Here is a 26,510-nt window from a genome sequence, read left to right as displayed (position 1 = left end):
AATTTATAGAATTTTTTATTTATTTAAGAGGTAGACAGTAGACAACTGCATTCAATTCAAGTCAAATAGTGTTAAATTTTAAAAAAGTAATAATTCAACACAGAAGTCTGTTTAAAATCCATTTCACATGGGATCTGCATCTGATCTATTACTAATAAAATCATTACAGTTTCATATGCATCATATATAAGTCCTGTCACTTTAATACTGTTTCATCATTGGGAGAATATTCAACTAATAGTGTTTTTGTGATTCTAAGGTAACATTTTTGCACAAATTCATATTCAATCGTAGCCAAAACAGGATGAGTAGACATATTTATTATTGTAGTCATGAGTACTGCAAAAGCATCACCGAATTACTAACGATACCTACATGAAATTAAACATGCAAAAGTGCTAATTATTAAATAAGTGTTGGTTGTATCTGTTAACCCAGTGTTGTGATGCATGAAGCCCGCAGAGCTTTGTGTCTCAGACCGTGCACAGGGTTTCACCGCTGCCTGTTGAGGAACTCTGGAGAAAATGAGCCTCTGCAGCTAACTTTGCCTACAGGCACAAACAAGACACAACTAGTCACGATTTACATACAGAGCAATATTAAAATAAGAACAGAACCATTACCTATCACATCTGCGTGGACTTTGGTGGACCAGTAGAAATCTGATGGTTGTAAAGTTGATTTAAAGCCTTTGCCTTCTCTGCAGAGGAGGTCCGCTCCGACTCTCAGCACTAATATCAGTGTGGTGCGTCACATTGAAGCCACAGTTGGTTGCCGAAAAGCCCAAAAAAAAGAACCTATTTACACAAATCTAACTTGGTTTCAAGCTTGTGCACGAATGCGTCCGAGCGGCGCCGCGATGTGCGGTTCGTCCAGCCGACAGACAGACACCTCCCACCGGCCACAGAAGCCAAGTTCGCTCGCTGGTGTCGCGGCTGCTCCGGTACTTCTTTCTGTCTGTCACTGTGTTGTCTGTGTCCGGGTCTGCAGCCGCAACCAAAAGGGGGGGGGGGAAAAGCAACGGCCTGACTTTAAAAAAGGCTATTTCCAAAAGCGCATTACATCCGCTGCGCTCCTGCCACCGTCGCTCCGTCTTCGATGCGTTAAATCCTCCGTTATCCACAGTTATTCCCCGTTTTCAGACCATCAGACAGCGGCTCCGTGGACGCTGTACTCCGTTCTAACGATGACTCGACAAGGCGACGGCTGCTCCGACACACACCGTCGAGCTGGAGGCAAACACCAGCCTCATCCAGGAAGCGACAGAGGAGGCGCTTTCACACTAAAATAAAACCCCACGGATCAAACCCGCACACCAGAGGGACACGGAGCGTGCGCTTTTACGCACACCAAAAACCTATTTAAATACCAGGCCAGGAAAGTATTGCTAAAAGATATTAGGCTGTTGATGTATTCAGGGGTATGTGTAAGCTACGTGAGTGTTTGCACGCCTTTCTCTCACGCATCAACTGTGAGATCCATGCTGTTATTTGCGCCACACCTTCTATTTGTGTTGCAATTGTGTCAGAGACAGCTTCAGTGTCTGTGGATCTGAATGAGTTTACTCCTGTTGGTTTAATCCAAGCAAAATGGGACAGAAAAAAGAGCTTTTACCAGCCACTATGTTTACTAAAACACTGGGTTCTTATATTATTTTGAGCACAATATTCATTATTCAAAGTCTCTTTATAGTATAGTATAGTATAGTATAGTATAGTATAGTATAGTATAAATAAATAAATAAATAAATACATACATACATACATACATACATACATACATACATACATACATACATACTACAGTGAGGCTTTTAAGTGTTCCGAGACATTGGAATAGGATACTACGTTCACATTATATTATTACACTCAGGGTTTCTTTAAGATTTGTTCAAAATTTAGCTCCATTTTAGATTAAAGTATCTAATATTTAGGAGTAAAAGTCAAACTTATAAGTCCATATTTAATTGGCTGATGTCTCAAAGACTACTTAAATATTGGGATATTTATTTCAAATGTCGGATTGTTTATAAGCTTTTTACTTTTTAAATAAATATTAATATTATTATATATATTATTCTTCTTTACAGCCCCTTAAAAGTACTACCAGGCTAAAGGTGCTTGATTGTTTTGCATACAGTTCCGTAATCTTATAAAAGCCGTTAATGTAAAAGCTGTTGGTTTAATTCCGACAGGCCCTGAAGGAAGCGTGAGTGTTTATTTCAGTGAGTTTGATGAAGCGGACAAAGATAAAACTCCAGCTGCAGCACGAACACATGTCGACTGTCATGCTTAGTTTCATGTCTCAGTCTGTAATTATAATAAATGTTAAATACTGCTTTTTTTATTTGCGTGTGTTTACTTCACGTACTCTCTGTCTGATCTATGTATGAGTGTTGCCTTCACTTGCTCAGTCTAATCCTGTCTCGTCATGACTGTTCATCAGACGGAGCTCTTCATATGAAACAGTCTTACTGCTTTATCACCTGCCTCCAAAACAGTCCTAGAATACAGTTCAGGGTTAATTTTACTGGAATTTTACTTTGCGCATTCACTGTCCAGGGAATGGCTTTTTTTTTTTTTTTTTTTAAATAAACCATTCTCTGATAACAGTGACTCAGTCAACATTGTAAGGGGCACATTGACCCCCCCCCCCCCAAAAAAAAAAACAAAAAAAAAACAGTGCAGGTTCATTCTATATACTAGATCAGAGGTGTCAAACTCATTTTAGTTCAGGGGCCACATTCAGCCCAATATGATCTGCAGTGGGCCGGACCAGTAAAATAATAACAGTGATAAGATTAAAATTAAATTATGATAATGTTTCCATCTACAAAAATCTGAATAACATGAACAACTGGAAACGTCTTGAGAAAAACAACTGCAATTCTAACATTATGCCTCAGATTATCAGTTTATCATTTGCATGTGTGCATTACAACTTAGATTACAATTACAAATACACAAAACATTTAATAACAAGCAGAATATTGGTAAAATTGCATTTACTCATCTTAACACATTTCAGGTTATTCACATTTTCATGTAATTTTACTTTTTTACACTAAAACAAAGACAAAATTTGCTGTTTTCATGATTTATAAGTTATAAGTTTAATATGATAGTAATTTACTGGTTCTGACCCACTTGAGATCTAATTGGTCTGTATGTGGAATCTGAATTAAAATGAGTTTGACATCCTTGATTGTTAATATCTTCAGTGTAATTTTTGTATTTCACAAATCCATCCACGGGCCAGATTGGATCCTTTGGTGGGCCGGATTTGGCCCCCACGCCGCATGTTTGACACCTGTGTACTAGATAATAGAAAACAGGCCCCCTGTAGCCAAATTTAGCAGAATATTATTAAAAATGCAAGTAAATTCCTTTATTTTAAACATCTTTCTGATTTATGGTGATGTTCAACTCTTTCTGCACATTTAGAACACATCACATAGGCTGTTTGTGTTTGGGATGATTTCAGGAATATTAAAGCAGGCTGAAGGTTTACTACACATTTCAGTCATAACTGATCAGAACTATTAGACAATGAAAGAATGAGACTTCAAATAAAACTCAGCTGTTTGTGCACATGTTTTAAATACTTGGGGGGGGGGGCCACCCCCAAAAAGTAATAAATAAAATCTACACCTATGACTATTATGAATCTGTTCCTGTCTTCATCCCTTGATATTAAACTGCAACGCCTTCAGCAAATAGTCAAATCAAAACAGGATGATGGTCTTTACCAGCCCATCAGTCCACTTTGTGAAAAAAGGGGGAAGAGTTCCTGTCCAATGTGGATTTAGTGTGTAATTCAGACTCTGTCCCAACCCTGATCATCACACGCACGCTATTGTTCATTTTATCCTGAGGGTCTTCCTGTTTGTACATAACAGTAGGGGTCCGAGCATTTTAACACCAAAGCCCCTTAAATTAACACACACTGACACACTTACTGGCATCATTTCACAGATAAAACTTTACATAATCAGTTACTCAGACACTTTCAGATCACGCTTTTAAACCACCTTATTGTTTTTCTTTTTACATTTCATACTTGCTAAATTAAACAGAAAGAGCTCGTAAGAAATCATGACTGCACCGAATGCTTTCTTAAAATGTAGGAAATGATCTTGTCTTTTGAATAATGACTAACTTCAAGGTTTTGCATTTGTAGCTTTTGCAGTTAACACAATAGTTTTTGCTGCTGTAATTTCTGTATACTTTTATCTGCTTATAATCAAGGAAAAGACTATACACTTGCTCCCTCCGTTAGTTATTGCAATGTTCTTAGTCATTTTGATACTGCCAGGAAAAAAAACCAAACTATCCTATCATCAGTAATTTACACGGTCGTTGTCGTATCTTATCATATATACAGTAATTACTTCCACTAGTAGTAACAAGATGATAAAACTCCACACGAGCAGCAAATACACAGCATATTTCTGTACCTGCGACTCTCGGATACTTCAGCATTTTGAAAGCAGTGGGTGGAGACACAAACTGGGTTTATGGACTTGTTGTTCTGAGTCTTCACATGACCACCAGGAGTTTAATATTGCAGGAGAACATAAACAACCCTGTGTGTATCGGTGCACAACAAATCATTTAATTTGAGTCCTGAGTCTTGACCTGAAACGTCTGTGTGTGGTGGGATGTTCCTTCGCCTCTGAGTGCACACTTGCTGTACATGTTTATATGTTTTGCTTCAGGCTGTCGAACAATATGCATGTTGCCATAACAGCATGACAGCAAGTCAGGACTGAACCAATACCTTTGGAAGCAAGCACATACAGATTTGACTGAATGTCTACAGTTTGTAACAGTATATGCACAACCATCAAACAGTAGTACAAGAATTATTCACTGAGTGTGTACAGAGAAATTCCATGATATTCCACTAGATCTAAGCCATTTCAAGGACTGATAAGACATTTTTATATATTCACATTTTTTAAGTTCAGAATAATAGACCTATAATAATCATCCTTATTTATATAATACTTTTTAAACAGCAGTTAACAGTGTTTGGAGTGTCAAAGTAAAAAGGATTCTCAGAGCAGAAAAGTGCACCAATTAATAATAATGAATAAAGCTTCAATAAACTTTGCAATAAATCTGTCACAAAAGAACATAGAACAACAGTAGAAATACTTAACTTAGACCAGTGGTTCCCAACCTTTTTGGCTCATGACCCTATTTTAACACCACAAATTTCTGGGAATCTCAGACACTCAAAACAGAGATAACAGTCAATTTGGTTTTGATCATGTAATAGGTTGCTATGCTATGTTGCAAATAAAAGTTAATTTTAAATGAGATTTAGGCTATATAATGTATTATATCTATACATATACTCTGTTCGATCTGGTTTTCTGACTGCAACTGTGTCCAGGTGGGTTGAAGCATAGTAAAGCATGCAGTCACATGATCGGGACAATCAAGATATGCCCTCCCAGATATAATATCCTTCATTTTATTTGAACTTGATTTTTATTAGGAAAAGTGTGTTGTGTTTTAATTATAATGAAATATATATTGAATCATTAAAAAAATATTTGTATTAGTAATTTTTTAAAAAAGTTTTATCAATTATTAGAAATTTCATTTCATTTGAATTCCAGGTGAGCCTACATGGGGTCGCGACCCCAAGGTTGAAAAACACTGACTTAGACAATAAGTAAAAAAGAAAAGAAAACCAAAAACCAGTAAATTCAATACCTAATTCCAGTAAAAGTGAGATAAAAAAAAAAGTGGAAAGGAGACATCACATCCTAAAAAGAGTGAAAATAGCGATGTATTACAGTAATACAAGGAGGAAGAGACCAGAAAACGAATAAAAACAATAAGTAGTAAAAGCAGCAAGACAGAGGTAAAATAAGTTGAAAGTAAAAGAAATACAAAATAATAAAAATAAAAAGGACAATGACTACTAAAATCACATAAGGACAAGCTCACAGAAATGCGTTCTAAGGAGATCTTTAATCTGTGCATCTTGTCTCCTCAGGCTGCACACTCACGGCTCAGTAATCTCATCCTTAAAACACTAAACCGGACAGGTGGTAATTTACCAAACAAAACCCAACCAAATGAAGCACTGAAAGAACAATTTAACAAATGTATTCACTTTTCCTTTATTTCCATTACATTCACAAGAGGCATAAAAATTCTAGTAGTTTTGACCAAGCATGTTTTCTTTCTTGGAAAGCAGAGGACCTAGTGATAACACTTTAGCCTCTGGGGCTTTTATATAGATAACAGAGGCTTGACCCTATAATGCACAAACATAAACACACACTGCTCCTCTGTAAAGAAACACCTCTGTCTCTTCCATATGTACGCTGCAAAAAGGCCCCATGTTGACTGCAAACCTGTCACAGTGAATGAATCATTTCAGTCTGTGTCATTCGGATCCGTACTGAGGGTTGACCTCAGGCTAAACACCGCAGAATTTGGCCCCAAAGTTCATGTGTGATAGACTGAAAGTGGAGCGCTCATGAGTAACTGCCTCCAAGACGTCCGCAGCGGTGTGAAATGGCATTGATCTGACAGATAACTTGCAAATGAACTATGATAAAGGATTAGTCATTTTCTTATATTAATAATAAAGTTATTTATCAGTCACTATGATATTTAATTGTTCTGGCCAAGTTTTAAGATTTTTTTTTTTTTTGTATTGTTTTATTTTGAATATTTCAGCCCTTAAAGACCCAGTACTATTTTTGTGTCAGTTCCCAAGTGAATTTTACTCTTGATTTAACCTTTCTTAAGCAATTTATCACTATTTATTACAGTATTATGTTTTATATTTTGCATTGTTCACTGTAAATTATGTATTTTCCTATATCTAATTTCCTATTTTTAATTCAGATTTTCATGAAAACTCCGAGTAAAACAGAGAAAACTGAAGAAAAAGTGACTTTTTCAGCAAAAATATAAATAACTCAATATAAAATAAGTGTGTCCATCCACTGTTATTTATCCAACTCCATGGGTTTTACTGGTGAATCAATGTTGTAGAAGATGACAGTGTTTCCACGGAGCCTCTGAACGTCCAAATGGGTCATATCTGATGACCATGAAAAGATGACAAATTGTATTTTGCACCAATTATTTACATGTATTGATAGGATTAGTGGATCAGCAGGTATTAAACAGTTTAGATCAGTAGATGGTTTTGGTCGGTGATGGATGTTTGGGTCTTTGTGGGTTAATAAACAAAATGCTTTACTTGCTTTGTGTAAATGAACCTTAAATGGCTTCAGTGTCCAGAGCGTCTTGAGTGACAGCTGCAACAACTGGAATGCATTAACTTTGTGATTCTGACAACTTAAGCCATTACTCGCTCACTTGGTCGGCCATAAACCATTTTAACCTCTTCCTCTTTTGTCTCTGTCATTTTCTCTCTGACTCACTTGTAGTTTTATATTAGATTTACCTCTTTTAAAAACAGTCATCCAGTTTTATGTCAAACCTGTTTTCCTACATTTCCCACAGCTGAGATGGATTTGATGCTTTTTTTTGCCAACAAGACTCAGGGAGTTTTCAAGATAGAATAAATTTAATGTGTGAAGGATTTACATTTACTTATTTTACACAACTCTGTTATCATGTGTTGAAAAATGTGATTAAAGTCGGGCCAACGCAAAAGCCTGCCAACCTGCTGTTATGTTTGTTTTCACAACTAAGTGTACAGTTCATTTTGACATAAAAACAGTATAATATTTGTCGGAAAATACACCATAGAGAGAGCAGAGTTTTATTAAATTCATAAATCTTTAATGACACTTTTAAAGGGTAATATATGTTTCATTTCCTAACTTGTGCATTATCTCACTGAAGATAATGCACACACATCATCTCATGCCATTGATGAAAATATCTAACATTTTTCTTAACAAATAAGCACTCAGCTGACCTTAGCAACCTCAGATTTATTTGCATTTATTAAAAGTGTATTTGCTGCTGCTGCACACTTTGTATTAACTTTTTCTATTCTTTCTGACACATGGTTTCTATGTGTTGCAGTGAAGTTTACATTATGTGGTTCTGGTGCTGTAACCTATGTATACACACAGGCGGGCGCAGCAAAAGAGGAAGTTTTAATGAAATATAACTAAGGATATGTAGAGGGGAAATATGCAAAAAAAGCCTGCTGACATGGCAGGACGCATGTGTGCAAGTGAATGTATATGCTGCAAAGTTGTGGCTTCCATATCTAGCATGCAATCAGACACACTTATCTTAACTTCTGCATTCATCAATCAATCATAGATGGATTCATTTTCATAGAGACATGTGTATGCATGTATGAGTCCCAATGTATATATAAAAATGATTTATTCTCCCAAGTTTGACAAAAGTCTGTCGGTATTTCTGGGCTCTTACTTGTTGGTCCGTGTTGCTGCAGGTAGCGAACTGACAGATCGTCTCCTCAGATCAAAGTAAATGCCTGCGATGATCCAGCTTAGTGATGGCTGTGACAATTCATGCCTTACAGCGAGTCACAAGATGTTTGCAGACTTGGAAATTCAGCTCAGCTGGGCAGATTAGGCCCCTTCCAAAGTGTGTCTCTTGCTTTTTCACTTAGGCACTTGCCATTCTCTGCACATCTTTCCTGATGTTTTTCTCTTACTTTTCATCCAGTTTGTCTTGTTGCTCCACTTAATTACAAGCAGTAAATCATCATTATAGTCAGTGTATTCAAGTCATGAACAAAGTCTTAATTTTTACTTTTTTAACCCATGAAGGCCCAGTGGTACTTTTGTGTCAGTTCCCAAATTAATTTTTCTCTCTATTCAACCTTTGTGAAGTGATTTATTACCATTTATTATGATATTGTCCTCTGTATTTTGCATTTTTCATTGCAAATCATGTATTTTCTTATATTTATTGTCCTATATTTGATTTATATGTTCATGAAAATGAACAAGTAAATTCAAAGGCTATTATATCAAAACAGAGAAAACTGAAAATAAGTGAATTTTTCAGTCATTAACTGAACATAAACCAAGTGTCTACATTGACTGTCATTGATCCAACTCCATGGGTTTTACTGGTGAATCAATGTTGTAGAAGATGACAGTGTTTCCACAGAGCCTCTGAACGTCCGAATGGGTCATATGTGATGACCATGAAAAGATGAAAAACTGTATTTTACATCAATTATATAAATGTATTGATAGGATTAATGGATCAACAGGTATTAAACATTTACATCAGTACATTTTTTTGGTCAGTAGCAGATTTTTGGGTCTTTATGGATGAGATGATAACTGGATTATTTTTCACATTGTGTCTGAGAATGCTTTTGATAATTTCACATGAGTATCACTGGGTTTTAAGGCTTCTACTCACCTGAAAATGACCCAAAAGCCAGAGTGTAATGCATGTCTTTTAGCTTATGTCACTTATTTTTTCAATACTTCCTGTCTGCATGAACTGCAACATATAATCAGTTTGTGAAGTATATAGGCAGCCTACCTCAGTTTTACACCTGTGTCTGATAAAATGTTACTAAGTTTTACTTGTGGTTGTCAACAGTGTCATAAATAGACAACTGTAAATCCTGGTTGAATACGCTGGCCATGCGTACTTCGGTGGACTTTGCAGAGACAGCATGATTATTATTTCCTTTTGTGCTGCTCTTGACAAATTGTTTCAAGCCCCTCTCTCTCTCTCTCTCTCTCTCTCTCTCTCTCTCTCTCTCTCTCTCTCTCTCTCTCTCTCTCTCTCTGTCTCTGTCTCTAATTATGACTGGTATGCCAGTAACTCCAGTACATTCATGTGATATGTGCATATATATGTGTGTGTGTGTGTGTGTGTGTGTGTGTGTGTGTGTGTGTGTGGGCAGGGGTGTCACTGAGGATATGTTTTAAAACGTCTAGTGTTGCAACAGCGAACCTGTCACTTCCCTTCTGGGTGACTTTGCATCGAGCTCTCATCATGTGTAAAGTCTTGTACACAAGACACTTTCACACACTCACATTCTGCATTAAAATAAAATGGTAATGGTGATTTTCTTTTCTATTTTTAGAATTATTTTCAGTAAGCACCATTTTACAGGCCATGTCATTTGTCTACTGGGTTATATACACTAATTAGTGAATAATTAGGGGTAATTTTTTGCTATTAATGCACTATTTTTTTCATGCTGAGGCCTGAATTTAAGAGAGAAGACTTTTCATATGTCAGTGTTTTGTACAAAAGTGCAAAATCCATGTTATCTATTGTATTGTTATGATGCTGGAGCTGCTATGTTTCATGTTTTAGATCCAGGTGAAATCAATCTGCTGTTTGTGAACATATAACAGGTTGAAATATGAACTATATGTTACATAACTTTTTATTGTTATTGTTTGTGATGATGGTTTGTAAAATATCTATCTATCTATCTATCTATCTATCTATCTATCTATCTATCTATCTATCTATCTATCTATCTATCTATCTATCTATCTATCTATCTATCTATCTACAAACAAGAAGTTGTTAACATATAAAATATAAATGTGCTCTCCACTGTATTGTCCTGCAGAGTAAGTTATGTATAGTACGTAACAGAGTACACGTGCACTACATCATTCCACCAGATAGTGTCACTATAGAGTCCACTCACTTCTGGTTATTGGGTACAAGAGTTTGACAGATTTCACCTGATCATAGACTTACGCTCTCTGTTTCTCCTTTGCCTCATAGCTCCATATGTCTCACAACAGATTTTTCACAGAAACCCAATATAATATTCACACGTCCCCACTCCCACTGGAAACGATGTAAATTGGAAGCAATTAATGTAAATGAGGTCTGTCTCCCCAAGGTGTCGAGAGGAGGTTAAATATGATATGATGGCCTGCTTTTGAACTGTAATTGTACAAGAAATAGGAGGAGAGGAGAGGAGAGGAGAGGAGAGGAGAGGAGAGGAGAGGAGAGGAGAGGAGAGGAGAGGAGAGGAGAGGAGAGGAGAGGCAAATGTGCTTCAACAAGTAGAGTACTAAATAAAGAAATAAATGGAAAAAAAACTGAACACATGCTGCTTTGATCTGGTCCTTCTACAGTTGTCTTTGTCTGGCCATGTTCCATCTTCTTTTTATGGCATTTTAATAAAATGACTTATATGTCAGAAAAAAAGATAAACACAAATAAACCTTTATTTATTCTAACCTCCTGGTAATTATTCACAGTTGTGCTTAGGTGTGCATGACAACTGAAATCATATGGGACAAGTTTACAGCAAATAGTTTTATGGAATTCAAGTAAGTACTAAGTTTTCACTGTCCTTTCTGTCAGAGTCCTTATTAAATGCATATAATTTACATGTGTGCCTGTCTGCAGTATTATGCATATATATGTGCTTATGTATTTGTTGTTTGCTACAGTTTACCCAAAAACAAAGTCATATTGTTAAAACTTTACTATTTTTTTTTTTACCACCCCAACTGTTGTAAATTCTGAACCATGGTGTTGAAAATCCCTCATTAGGGTAATAAAATCAGTTAAATTTTTCAGCCTGTAGTTGTTACCTTTCATGCAACAACAGCAGCTTAAATTAAAACTTCATCTTGTTAAAACAAATGTGGTAAAATGCAAAAGTAAACATATTAATAGCTAGGGAGGTTTAATTAGAAGTTTTTGTTGCAGAATCTGCATCGTAAGCAGAGGACACTCAGAAGTTACATAAATTACCATGTGATTTCATAAATATTGGAGAAGAGAGGTAGAGATATGAAACTTACGCAAGCAGCATTTCCTGATTATCGGCAGCTTTTTCTGAAGAAATGAATTTCCTGTTCCTCAGAAAAAAAAGTTATAAATTCAGGAGAAGTGATGATTATAATGTCTGGGAAAACATTCAACCTAAATGTGTTTGTTCATGTCTTTGTATTTCTGATGCTCTTAATGTTTCCCAAAAAAAAAAAGGTTATTGTATGTGCTGCTGAAATGAGAGTGACTGTGAATGTAATAAAAGCCATTTCCACTTGTATACTATATAAATACAATTGCATGCGGTTTTCTTCTTTCTTTGTGTGTTTGTGTTTGACTTTGTATATTTGTATATAGTTTTTTTTTGACTGGTCTCCTGCAGTGAAAGGATCATTCACATTTTATTTACAGCATCACAGTACATCATCTTAAATTGTTTTCTTATAAAGCTGTTTGCTGTAACAATCCAGGACAAGGACACACACACTCACACACACATAACAGTAATCCATTGCTGACCCATTTTCCTTCAAAACAGTCCTCATTTCTCAAACTTTACATCTTGGCCTCAAGGAAAATCCAATTGTTACATCTTCTGTAAAGAAATAAAAGTGTATACTAATCATATGTGCAACTAATTTATTTAGGTCATTTATTTTATTTTTGTTTGTTGGTACAGAGAAAAGAAAAAGGGTTACTTGCTTTGAATTTCTTGGCAGTGCATCTAAGGTTCAGATCATAAAGTAAAAATGCAGACGTGCAACACACAGGTGAGAGTGAAACACATGAAAGTACCTGCTCACTTTTACTTTGATCTGTCACACCCTGATCCCAAGACCCCGAGTCCTTCGCTGCTGCATGAATGTACATGAATTATGTGTGTACATACCGTACATTTTACATTGTACATTTTAGTTTAGTCTAATAATTCACACTGTTAACAGCTGTAACACCTCAGATATGCAAAGTAGAGTTGTTTTTTTTATCTTTGAAGTGGGTCTGCTCTTCAGTCAGTGTGTGTCTGTGTCACTATGATGAAAATTGTTGAAGCATAAAGGTCCTTTTATTATTTTCAGAATGAGTCTGGCACTGTTTTAGTGTGTGTGTGTGTGTGTGTGTGTGTGTGTGTGTGTGTGTGTGTGATAGAGGTAGAAAGTGAGAGGTCAGCGCTGCCTGGTACTCATCTGTTGAAGCCTTCTCTTTGTGCATGTGAGAAAGCGAGGGAGTAAATCTGAATAAGTACACAAATAAATGAGACAAAGACTGATCGCATTTAAAAAAAAAAAAAAAAAAAAAGACACAGACAGAGGATTGTAAATATCCCACTCTGTCTCACTACGCAGTGTCACGCCTCAACTCAGCTGATTTTAAATGTTGTAGCGATTCAGTCCTTGAATCTGTCAGAGTAAATGTCATTTTAACTCATTTGAAACTCAAAATTCCACATTTATGTTGAATTGGTACAGATTATATAGATTAGATTTCACAGCTGCTATTTTCAGTCTTTTCAATTAAACAATGTGACCCAAACCCCCCACCCCCCCACCCCACTAAGACCAGGACATAATGGCAAGACCATCAAATATCATCACATGTAAACAATACAACATACAGCAATACATAAATAAATGGACTTAAGCTCTGTCTTTTCTGGTAATATATTTTTTGTCATGTAAATTTACATTACCTCAACAGTCAAAGATGCACATTGTGTGGACGTAAGACTCCGAAGGTGTCATAGATTTTACATCTTCAGTAAGTTCTAATATGAAATCTTTTGCTCTGCATTATAATACTTGAACACGAACATAGTTGCCCATAGAGTTGGATTAATTTCATTTTTGACAGACATTCCTCTTTTTATTCCTATACCAATAATCACCTTTGACCTGGTGCAATGATTACAAACTGAGTCCCAGTTACACTTTATCTATCAAGAATAAATTAAATTGTCACAATCATTTCATGAGAAGACATTTAAAAAAACAACATTTTATTCCAACTTCACGTGCAACAGTGTATTTGATGAAATATGTTATCCTCTGAGCACTCATTTGTATCTTTCCTTATGAAAAATGGCCTACTATGTGCATCTTAACCCTTTATTGGGGCAAGTGACTATTTTTAGTAATTTTCGCACACATTCCAAGACAGTGACATCACCAGTTCCAGTGAGGACAGTGAGTCCCCAATCTCAGGTCCAATGTGGTCTACAGGGTCTGTAAGGTCCACCTCTGCATGAACAGAAAGTGTACCTGCTTTGTTAGGTACCATGAAGTAATGGTACTAATCAGTGGTGTAGTGGTCCCTGTAGAAGTGGGTATACTCTCAATTTTTTGCCTTATTTTTTTAAGTAGTCCAGAAAAACACCCTGTTTCAGAAACAGTGACATGTCAGACTGTTCAATTTTTACCCAAAAATCCATCAGTAGTATTTGCTCACTATTATAAAATTATCATGACTTGATCAGGAACCGTTTGTAGGTATTACTGGTCACACAAGCAGCTGCATGATTGTCAAATGACTCATTTGGAAACCACCTTAAAATTTACCTCAGTATTGTGTACTCCGTGCAAGTATTTTATCTCAATATGTGTCACCCGCATGAAAGACGCCTTTCTCTTTCACATTTCCAATAATCATGGCTCTTCCAACAAGACATGCAGCGACTTGTCAATCAGCTGGGGTGGAACTGGCACCTGAGGTGTCCAATCAGGTTCCAGAGGTGGTCAGCACTAGTTAGCAATATTTTCCTCGGCATAACCCACCCTACTCTGCCTCTGATTAGCTCATCGCTCCTCTTACCTAAAGTTAACCAATCTAATCAGTGAAGGCTGCACGTACTAGCCAATTAGAGGCAGAGTAGGGGGGGTCATGGCATCACCATCCTAGGGGAAAAAATGGACTATTTGGCTCAGATACTACTGAATGGTGCACATTAGTGGGATTTAGAAGTGGGTATACGCAATGCTGACTGAAATTTAAGTAGATATACTCCATATATCGTCGTATACCCAGGACTACACCAGTGGTACTAATGTAGGTAACGACATTCAAAGGGATAATCATTATGTTGACAGGAGTCTGGATCAGCTCTGATGGCAGTCTAATGGTACAAAAGGGAGGTTCTAATGGGGTCAAATACATGTTCCTTTCACCTTACATGGGTTTTTATTGTATTTTTTTTAATATATATATTTACTTCTTGGATATATATATATATATATTTTTTTTTTTTTTTTTTTTTTGCCACTTATGGGTAAGAAACCAAACATGGTAACTTCATTGACCTTGTTTTTCTACATGACAACAAAAAATTTTGAAAACTTTCAGAAAAGTCATAAAGTCTTACGTCCTGCAATGACACACCAAGGCTGAAATGTTGAATTTCAAAGTATTTCTATGTGTGACCTCTAAAGGGTTAAGGCGTGTTCAGATGTTGCTTATGTTTACAGGAATGACAGCAGATGTTTGCACTTTATATGTATATTAAAATGTAAGGTGATGGTGTTCTCTAAATACCAGCGCTGTCCCAGGGCAGCTTGTAACTTCACCTCATTAGCACCTAATCATCAGAGTCATGCCAGTGGGCCTAAGTAGATCAAACAGCACATGATGATTTAAGTGACAAGGATTTGATTGAGAACATAACATGAGTCATAGTCATGCATTTGCACCTGAATTGTTATACAACCTTACATAAACACTTATTTCATTTCAGTCTTTCACATGCAGCTCTGTCTAAAATATGTTACCACTTTGATATAGAGTGTGAGTGTTTTAATGGATCCAAACAACTGCAGGCAAAACACAGCAGAATTCTGCTTTGAAGAATTAAAGTGATTTCCATTCAGCAGGATGATATTGGAAACAACAGGCCTGTGTTGTAGGTTTTGGCAAGGTTTCGTAACACATCCTTGATGTTTTGTTTTTTAGTCAAGCAAAGCAGCAACATTAGGAGCACCGTTGACACAAAGAGAGAGAACTAGAAAAGAGCTTATTAAGGATGAAATTAAATTACATGTGTGAGCTGTAATGGCTCTTACTTAAGCATCCACTTATCTAGAAACAAGAACAAAACACTCAAGAATGTCATTCACAAAGACCACAACCCTCACCATACAGGCTCTGAACATGCACAGAGGATGAACAGGCCTGTGGGCAACTTGTATAACATTAGTGACATGCACAAACCAGTACTAACTTGTTTTTCAACAGGACAAGTAGTGAACAGATCACACAGAAAATCTTTCAACGCCAGGAATAATCATGTTCCCCTTAGTCCTGACATTTACCTTACAGGGGTCATTCTTTGTAATGAGGACTAAGAAAAGTCAGTGCATACAGTAAAGGGTATTTTCTAAAGTAGAAAAGAATGCAGAGGTTTGGCTCTTTCCTAGAAGTCTCAGTTTCTAGGAAATATTATAGAAAAAATATGAGGGCCAGGCGGTTTTGTTTTTAACCTCTTATTTAAGGATTAACTTGGAATCTGTTGCCTCAAGAGTTGACTATCCATGCACAGGTCAAATAGCACAGTTTGTACCACCGAATAGTCAGCAAAGGAGTCCAACTCCATGAATAACTAATCAAATTCTGGTAAACCGCAGAAAATAAATAGTTTCTAGAAAGAAAGTTCTGCAAAGTCACTAAAAAAAAGGAAGTGAAAAGCAGATGTTTCTGCTTTTATTCAGAGAATATGATGATTACAGAGAAAAGTGACAGTTGCTCTAAAACTGTCGAGAATAAAAAGCAGAACAATGGTGAACCTGTTTACATAAAGCATATGGATGACATATAGATAAAGTAAAGTTGTTTTGATGTTGCATTCATGATGTTAACAGACAGGAGAGTGGAATTGCGTAGGGACGCTAGGGACACGTCCCTATCAATATCCAGCCACTACTGTGTTGTCCCTACCTATCCAACCGCTATCCGTAGTGTTTAGTCAATGATTATAGAATAGAATAGCCTTTATTGTCATTGTAACATAAAACATGTACAACAAAATTAGAAAGTGTCCACCAGTCAGTGCGTAATAAAAACATATGGCACACAAAGGGTTAATAGTCAGTCTCTGCTAGAAGTCCCGCCTCTAGCCTAATTATCACTCTCCAATTGGCTCTACGGTTTTGCTATTGTTTATGTGATTGGCCGTCCCCGCTGTTACTCCATCTACTTGTAAAAGCTACAGTTACCTGCTAGTTGGACAGAAAAAAAAAAAAAAGAAAAGTTGGACAGGACAGGAGGCAGTTCGTATCTCCAACCGCTTAGTGTAAGTTGTCAAAATGAATGCATTTGTTCTGCCTGGGTCACGTCAGCTAGACGGATTTGAATATCAGAGGTGTCATTTACGTTTTCATTTGTACATGTGTCTGTTTGCCTGCATGTGTGCGCGTGCGTATGTGTGTCCATGCGTGCAGGGCCGGTTCTTCGCATAGGCTGATAACTGATAACATGATAATTTCTCATTAATTGTCTTAAAAATAAAGAAATGAGAGGGAAAAAAAACAAAACAACAACCCCCCTTGTAATTTCTCAGGTGAACTCTACCAGACCGGTGCTCACTGTGTGTGTGTGTGTGTGTGTGTGTGTGTGTGTGTGTGTGTGTGTGTGTGTGTGTGACAGAGACAGAGTGGAGCTGAATGACAGTCAGACAGGACTTGAACTAGCATCCAGGTGAAGGATGGAGAGTTCATCACCATGAAAAGGCCTTCCAAGGCCTTAGCTGCACAATTTAGAAGAGGAGAGAAGAGGAGGCAGAAAAATAATCCAATTAGGTATAGGTATGTAACCTTTTATAATGTTAAAATACGTTTGATGTTACTATCAACAGCTAGCTGAACTGAAGCAAAGTTGGCTAATAATGGAACTGTAGATGATTAAGATATGAGATATCTGCTAAGGTGTGTGGTTTACTGCTGATGAACTGGGTTATAGGTGTTTCTGTGCGGGTTATAGATGTTTCTATCTGGTTTATATATGTTTCTATGTGGTTTCTAGATGTTTCCATTTGGTTTACTGCTAGGTGGCTGTTTGATATAGGTTTCTATGTGGTTTACTGATGGTTGGCTGGTTTATACATGTTTCTATGTGGTTTCCTGCTGGCTGCTTTGTGCATCTCCTCTCATGCTTCGTGTATCTCCTCTTCGTCATCCCCCCCCCCCCCCCCCCATATGTATGTGTGTGTGTTTGTGTGTTTGTGTGCATTTTTTAAGGGGGGGCACCAAATTCATATTTCGCCTAGGGTGCCAAAATGGCTAGAACCGACTGATTATGATTGTTAGCTTGTTTGATCAGCTCTACATGACATGAAATTATGATCGCAAATGCAAAAAAACATCAACTTTCAGGAGTGCTGCCTTGGAGCACTTTTGTGTCCCCACCAATGTCAGAATCAAACCTACTCCCTTGTTAACAGAGGTTGGTTTATCTGTTATCTAAGGTATTTAATAATATAACATTTTAGAGGTTGGAGATTTCTCTATACTGACACTGAGTGGCTCAATAGAAATGAACAGCTCTTCAATTTTATCAACAGTAAGTTTTTGCAGAATCTGAATGTAATGTGATAGGAGGAATGGAAGAACTACAAACTGACAAAAGACAGGAATCACTTTATTATCCCAAGAATATGAGGACTCCAATGCAACAGAAATATGTGAAATTGATAGGAGAAAGAAATGATCAAATCAGATCACATATACCTGTTGTTCCTCCAGTATGTGGGATTTTGGATCACACAACTTAACCTAATGAAATTCCTGAAATTGAGGATTATGAGCTTGACAGTGTTTCATCTAATCACCTTTGACAACTGTCATTATGATCCGCTGCTCTGTAAGCCCCCTTTTTTCTGCTCTTTTAGCTTCCCCTTGGGCTAACAGTTGAATTGTGGGTTAAAAGTCTGTTTTCTGTCTTGTGTTTCTCCCCTCCTTACTTCTTCCTCTCTTTAAAGTCAACAGCAGCACATTCCTGTGTCTCCACAGTTTGACGAAAAGCCGTTCAACCTCCTAATCTAATAAACCTTCATTTTCATTTTAAAACTTTTTTCTTCTACTCTTACACTGACGGCTATTGTGAACTCTTGTATACATATACATCCAGCACTTGCAGTCGTTGATTAACCACTGATATCACTTGAAACCATCTTTACGCCTGTGCTCAGTTAGTAAAGGTTTATTTTTCTCAGCCATAGTGATATGTAGATCACATCTTTCCAATTCATGGTGTTCCTAGGTGAGTATTTGCCTTCTATGTTACAGAGGTTATGGTCTCCTGGGTTAGAGCACTGCAAACTCTAAACAGTGGCCCCTCAGTGCTTTAATAGGAACACATCTGACCTCAGTTAACTTCACAGAAATACAGCAGAATGTTTTTGTTGCAAACAGGCACAAATAGACTCAAGTCAATGTGTGTATTGGCTGCTACTCATTTGCAGAGAATGTACACTAAAATACATCCTTGAGGTGGGGTAACATTTGTTTTAAATAACGTTACGCTTCATTACTAAAGCATTATTTACCTGGTCTTGTGGCTTATTTAGTTTTCCAGGTCTTGATTTGGTAAAGGGGGAGAATATAGTGTGGAAGAAAGAAGAGATGGGAGCAGAAAAAGACAGAGATGTAGTGAAAGAGTGCAAAGAGAGTGGGGGAGTCGGGGATGGGGTGAATAAGTCGTTTGTTTGTCCCTCTGCTGTCGTCTCTGGCCTTGCCTGGTGCTTGGTGCCTGGTGTCCAGGGTAATTTCCTTTCATAGCGTCCACTGCCATCCTAGCATTAGCATTTTCCCTGCCGTGGTGGTAACACTTGGTGCGTGAGAGTGTGTGTGCTTGCTTGCTTGCTTGGTTGTTTGGTTGTTGGGTCGCTTATTATGCAGGGACTGGGGAAGACAGAGAGAGGGGAGCAGGGCCGAGACATCGACCTGACATCGCTGAGATCCACCATGCCAGCCAGTGGGCCTCTGCAGGTTAGTGCACCCAAAAGAAGAGAAAGACCTGGGACAAAACATGAAAGGGCAACATAGAAAAGAAAAGATAATAGTCAACAGTTAAATTGTTAACTTGACTCTGTTTTCCCTCTGTTCTGGGATGACCTTTCCATCTCCACCTCTCCGTTCCCCCTCTTCCTCTACCTCTTTCCCCTTCACACTTTCATCTCCTCTTTTCTCGATTCTGGTCTATCTGTGACTCTGAATCAGTGCTCTTGTCTTAGCTCTGCCGCAGAGCTGTGGTATGTCTGACCTATGTGAGATCTGAGGATCAAGGGGGTCGCTGTGTGGCTCTGTGGATTAGGCCGAGTGTCCGTACTCTATTCTGAGACCAAACTACGCTCTCAACATCCATCAAATATCAATTAGGGCCTGAGTGCAAAAACTAATAAAGTTCTCTAATGCAGCAACAGGTCAACAGAGCAGGTACTCACTAATGCCAAGAAACGGGGTCAGGGTAAGGTTAGGATGGGATTCATCAAGACAATACAGCCTTTTAGGGCGGCTTTACGTTTTTGTTTTTTCTCTCTCCGCAAATACTCTGATTAATTATTCAGTGTCATTAACGGTATGTACAGCCTTCCTAACATCACCAATCTCTCTCTGTGCCTGGCATCTCTTGCAGTTCATCCTCTGTATCGGTGTCAGTGAAGGCAGTGTTCCTGCCCATCAACCAGGGGGGCTATCAGTTACTGGTATATTTAGCTACACAGTCTCTAGCGAACAAAGTGCTCTTACTCAAGCAGTCTCTGAGTGTGGATGTGTGTTGAAAAAGTGTGTGGGTGCCTGTGAGTGAGACGGTGACAGATGTGGGAGAATAGGTGTAGCTGAGTAGGTGTATGTAGATATGTTAATACCCTATTTGCTTCATTGCCATCTACGTTAAATTTACAGATATATTTAGAGTTCTGTGACCTGTTTGTGGGTAAAATGATACCTTCATAAAATTGCTCGGACAATTTTGCGATTGCTGGTGAGGAAATGATCAGAGATAATGAGTGCGTCACGATCTTTTGGTTCAGTTCTGGGATGAAACAACAAGAGCCATCACGTAAATTGTCATGAAGAGCAATTATTGTCTTTATTCAGCCTCTCCGGTACCTGAATTAAACAAAACTGGAAATGTAGGCTTGAATGCTAAAATGTCAGGATTTTAATGTTACCGACTAAAATGGTCACATCTGTATCTGTACTTCCTCTCAGTGTGATGGTACATGTAGTTACAGCTTGTGTAGCAGTAAAAATAGGGCTGTTTACTTGTCCGCTGACCACCTCCACATTTACCCGTCATGAATGCTGGTTCTGTTCATTCACTCGACTGAAGCAAACTGAAAAGGGATTCATCTCTTAAACACACATATTGTGTTTCCATGTGTTTTCAGGACACTGCATTCATTTGCATTAATTTCCTTTAGAACTATCATAAGCTGGTTAACACTACAATGACTCTTAACCCTCAAGTGTATTATTTTACATCATGGCACCACAACTGACTGTTGAAATAGGTTTACATCCCCATAACTTTAAAAATGCCCAGACCACACACATATACAAACACACACACTTCTGCTGCTTATATTTCCCTGTCATGTTTTGATGAGTCACACTTGCACTTCTGTAAGCTTGTGGATAAAAACTACCATCTGAAAATCCCAACCACTGTGCAGAATGTGTGTAATGTTGTGGATTACATCACGTCATGAAAAATAAACCTCTTGACAGCCTCTAATGCACATAAAGACTGCAATCAGAGCAATGAGGAATCAAGGAGACCTGTTATTTGTACAGTAGTGTTTATTTTAGTAACAATTAACAGGACTAACTGAGTGTAAATGATAATTAAAACCACCATAACTGTATTAATATTTAGACTAGAACCAAATCAGAGGCCCATCACCCTTAAGATGAGAACTTATGGCACTACTTGGCCACAATCAGTCAACAGATAAGGCAGAAATACTCACAGCTTCTCACCACAAGTATTCATCTGAACCATGGTGATTTAATCATGTTATCATTGAAATGTGGAGGAAGAATGTGTGAACCTCAGGAAGGCGGAAATGAGTATGAGCATGTGAGTAGGTGTTTAAACACAAATGTAAGAAGTCACCCTATCAGCACATAGTGTGATGTGGCTTCAACAAGTGTCAAAATGATATCACGCTATGTGTTTGCGTATGTATTACTATTGTTAGCAACACAACATATGCAACTGTTCTGTCTTACATAGTGTTGTTTGAGCCACTGAAACTGCAGGACTTAAAATAGAACAGGTCTAGTAGAGTAGAATATGTTATAGTAAATATAATGACAGTAAGAACTTGGGTCCTCTACCAGAGGCCTGGGAGCCTGAGGGTTCTGTGCAGGATCTTAGCTGTTCCTAGGACTGCGCTCTTTTGGACTCAGATCTCTGATGTTGTTCCTGGTATCTGCTGGAGCCATCCTCTCAGCTTGGGGGTCACTGCCCCTAGTGCCCTGGTCACTACTGGTACCACTGTTGCCTTCACACCCCACATTTTCTCTGTCTCCTCTTTCAGCCCTTGGTATTTCTCGAGCTTCTTGTGTTCTTAATTTCTGATGTTGCTATCACTTGGGATTGCAACATCTATCACTACCACTGTCTTCCAATGTTTATCCACCACCACTATGTCAGGCTGATTTAGATGTCAGGCAGATATAGATATAGATATAGATATAGATATAGATATAGATATAGATAGCCAGTGATATAATTACATGTGGTTTCGATTACAATCTCAGAGCTTCAAAACCACCACACAATTGCTGCTATTAACATGTAACCAGAGTGGATGTATATCATCCTTACGATGTATAGAAGCAAATAACTGAGGCCAGTGCATATTGTAATCATTTCCATTTCGCTGGCTTGTGGTGGGACAGTTTTGTCATCTGCTGCCTTGGCTGGTTAAAGAACAAGTCTCAGTTTCAAGCCAGTATGGATAGAGAGGCCTATGAAGTATTCAGATAAAATCTTGTGGAAAAGATCAAGGTGATTTGTGGTAAGAACTTTTACATACAGCTGCTATTTGTAATGCTCTAAAAGATATTTCAGCCTCAAATGTGTGATTTATCTTGTCCTTCTTACTGAATGGTTTAGGTAAAATAATTTCATGAATCAAAAAACACACATTTTTCACACCAACAGGGCTGTGACAGTTCCAGTTCCCAAACTGCCGCGTTCACACTGGAAAACTATTTCTTAAAAACTATTTGTTCAAAACCTGAAAAGTTGGTTCTCAGATGGAACCAAAAATAGTTGGAATTGTTACATCACCAGTGGGAGTGTCATATTCTAGATTGTGAAGACAAGTGGGAAGTAGAGGAAGACAATGGAGAAACAGACAGTAATATCCTCCCACTTTGGTTCCATTTTTAAAACTGGTGTGAACATGAGCTGGTTCGCCAGAAAGCACCAAGGTCCTGAGATTCTATAACGAAGCCAGAATCACAACCATGTCTGTCTGAAAGCACAAAATGTGAGTTAAATTATTGTGACATGAACTTTACGTCCTGTTACTAAAGGGACAGATTTCAGACTCTGCATTGAGGTTACAACAGGTAGGATAAGGAAGTTACATACAACAACTACTGCTCAACTAATTAAATCACAATTTCAAGGTCAGCCTGTGCAATTACATAATCATGAAAAGCTCAAGTTAATCAAAACCATAAATGTGCATGTGTGAACGTCAGTGTTGTGCAGTGACAGAGTAATAATATTTCACTATTGTACTAAAGTATGTTTTGGGAGAATTTGTACTTTACTGCGTATTTTTTGTTCTGTTTACTTTCACTTTTACTTCACTACATTTCCTAGCTCAATTGCATATTTCTACTGCCACACATTTTTAATGCACAGTATCGTTACTCGTTACAAACAATAAATTAAAAGAAAATTGGAGTTTTCACTACTGCGATACCAGTGACTGCAACAAAGTCAGGAAGATGATTTGTCATCAGGCCTTATCACGTAATGAACAAGTGCAAACGACGGTCCACACTCAACCTGTCGGCAATCTGTTGGTGTGAGCAGCGGCATAATATTCTAAATTCAGACTGCCTTTGAATGTTATTAACATTTACTTGTACTTTTGCTTTTATTACTTGAGTAGATTTTATTTAGATTACTTGATATACTTGAGTATAGTAAATACTAAAGACCTCAACTTGAGTAGCATTTCAGTTGGTGACTTAAACCTCTACTGAAGTAATTTTTTGGTAGGGTACCTGTACTTCTACTCAAGTATGACTTTCCAGTACTTTATACAACTCTGGTAACCATGACAACCTATTCTTTGTTAGTGGACAGTCTGTTTATTATCTACACCTATTATATGGAAACCAGCGCGTTAACCTGTGGGGACCCATGGGTTCTAGATGTGGTTGTTTTTATGCAGTTGTGTATTCGTGTATGCTGTACCGCATTTGTCCAGCAGTCACCGCCAAAGCATTCTGGCCATAGCAATGAGATTATAAGGCTATTATATTCCAAAATTACTAATATCTCCCAAAATATGGCTCCTATCAACTTGTCATTATTTCTAGTCTGCTCCTTGACCAAAAATACAGAGGTTTGCCAAACTGCAGCAGTCATCTCTTTCTGGATTTTATATGAATCCCCAGACACATGCACACATACACACACTGAGGCCACTTGGCTTTTATAATATAGATATCTATGTGTAAGCCAGGTAAAATGGCTGCCAATGAGCAACCAACACTGAATTGTTACCAACAAACAAATGGGACCTCTGTTGGTGTTTGGTGACAGTCTAGATTCAGTGACACTGATATCGATGACCAAGTAAGTAGAAGCATGATACCCTTTAAGGCAAATAATGAATCAAAATATCATTCCCAAAATTTACAATATGACTTTTTCATCTCATGACATAATTAAATGGAGAACATGAACATATTCACATGTTATTCAGCACTTACCTGTCAAACAGACTAGAAGATCAAAGTATCTGTCATTTGTTTTATCACTGTACATTCACAAAAGGTTTTGGAAAGATATTGGAAATGATATGGACATGACTGGAAGAAGAATTGAATTCCAGGAGGAAGATATTTTTCTTTACTTTGAAGACAACAACAAGATAAGGACTGTATTTTCTTTATTCAGTTAATTTTGTTATTAGAAAAATGGCACATCCACAAGAAGAAATGGACAGGATGCAAAAACAGTTTTGAATATTTTAGACAAGAAATTATTCATTTTGGCAAAAAGGAAAACAAAATAATTAATATTTTTTGATGAAGTTGGCGTGACTTTAATTAGTGCAATGATTGTATTATTTTCCTCAGGCTTTGTGTGTATTTATTACCAAGTGTAACAGCGGAGGTTATGTTTTCATTGGGGTTTGTCTGTCTGTCTGTCTGTCTGTTTGTTTGTTTGTTTGTTTGTTTGTTAGCAAGATAACTCAAAAAGTTATGGACGGATTTTCATGAAATTTTCAGCAAATATTGATACTGGCACAAGGAACAAATGATTCAATTTTGGTGGTGATCAGGAAGGGGGGATCTGTTTGTTCATCTGTCCGTTAGCAAGATAACTCAAAAAAGTTATGGACGAATTTGGATGAAATTTTCAGGAAATGTTGATACTGGCACAAGGAACCAATGATTACGTTTTGGTGGTGATTGGGAGGGTGGGGGACTGATCTGCCTTGGCGGAGGTCTGCGCTCTCCGAGTGCTTTTCTACTTTTATTTAGTTTTATTTATTTATTTATTTATTTTTTAAATTTATATATGTGTACCCCCCCAGCAGAAACAGGTATTTTGTATGTAACTATGTAAAATTTTCAAAAAAGAAAAAATTAACTATCAGACATACCAAAGAAAATAAGAAACTATTCATGTGACTAATTAATTTCATACAAGTTGACAGTTGGAATCTGAACCTGTCATAAGGGTCTATTTCCCACTCAATGGGGCCCCTCTATCCGTCCCCACAGAGCCACACCGTCCACACTGTCTCTATTTTATGTCCCTGAATTAGGTTGTTCAACATCTTTATGTCACCCATGGTGCTCATTGGTTTCTCTGTGATTTAGTTCATTTTACATGGGCTTCATCACATCTGAGTTCATGACTTTTTCTCAAAACATAATGTACTCAACATAGCTTCACAGCAAATCCAAAGGGAAGCGTGTAATTTGCTCAAAGTGGATTTATGACGTTTTCAAACAGCATCTGTGTGAAGCAGCCATGATGAATCTATTTCTATGGTGTGAGGGCTTGACACCTCTAAGTCACTCTCTATGTATAGAGCACAGCAACAGGGCGTGGAGCAGTAACACAGAATTAGTAGGACTCACACGGCTGCTCCAACCGTCACAGTCATGGTTCAAAGACAGAGGATGACCGCACACTGAAAAGAAAATGTTTCATTTATGGCTGAAAGTTGCTTTAAAAGATAAGATCATGACTTGTGTGAAGCATTTGTTTATGGGCTACAGCTTTCACTCATTCAATAATCAATAAAATGGAACCTAAAACTAAAATGTAAGTTACAGTCAACCATAAAATGTGACTTTAGAGTCACCACGTCATGTTTTTACTTTCCTCAGGAGACAATTCAGGTTTTGCTGGTTCTACACATAAACTGTTTATACACTGTTGCTCATAAAGTTGGAATATTTTTGTTTTCAGACACATCCCTCTTTTTATTCCTATTTATACACATCAGTCATCGCCTTTGACCAGATGCAATGATTACACACTGAGTCCCAGTTACACTTAATCTATCAAGAATAAATCACATTGTCAAAATCCTTTCATGAGAAAAGG

At 37.5% G+C, this 26,510-nt stretch overlaps 2 protein-coding genes across 8 annotated transcripts in view; one reads left to right on the top strand and one right to left on the bottom strand.

The window, feature by feature from the left end:
• Positions 1–1,375, bottom strand: part of wnk1b (WNK lysine deficient protein kinase 1b) — a 122,390-nt gene extending 121,015 nt beyond the window's left edge. For 2 of the 3 annotated variants that reach the window (XM_030150378.1, XM_030150379.1), the window contains exon 1: positions 624–1,373. The gene's annotated coding sequence lies outside the window, so the exon portion shown is untranslated. Of the gene's footprint in view, positions 1–623 lie in introns of all 3 variants that reach the window. The other variant, XM_030150377.1, reaches the window with a different exon arrangement.
• An 18,042-nt stretch (positions 1,376–19,417) lies between these two features.
• The window catches only part of LOC115429448 (ninjurin-2-like), a 48,508-nt gene continuing 41,415 nt past the window's right edge, over positions 19,418–26,510 (top strand). For 2 of the 5 annotated variants that reach the window (XM_030148883.1, XM_030148884.1), the window contains exon 1: positions 19,420–19,672. In XM_030148883.1, the coding sequence (XP_030004743.1) occupies positions 19,577–19,672 (96 nt within the window). In that variant the 5' untranslated portion in view covers positions 19,420–19,576. Of the gene's footprint in view, positions 19,673–26,510 lie in introns of all 5 variants that reach the window. The other 3 variants (XM_030148880.1, XM_030148882.1, XM_030148881.1) reach the window with 3 other exon arrangements.

This window comes from Sphaeramia orbicularis, chromosome 12 (assembly GCF_902148855.1).
Source record: "Sphaeramia orbicularis chromosome 12, fSphaOr1.1, whole genome shotgun sequence".
Lineage (NCBI taxonomy): Eukaryota > Metazoa > Chordata > Actinopteri > Kurtiformes > Apogonidae > Sphaeramia > Sphaeramia orbicularis.
Note: the sequence above shows the minus strand (reverse complement) of the source record. Positions and strands in the feature narration are given on the sequence as shown.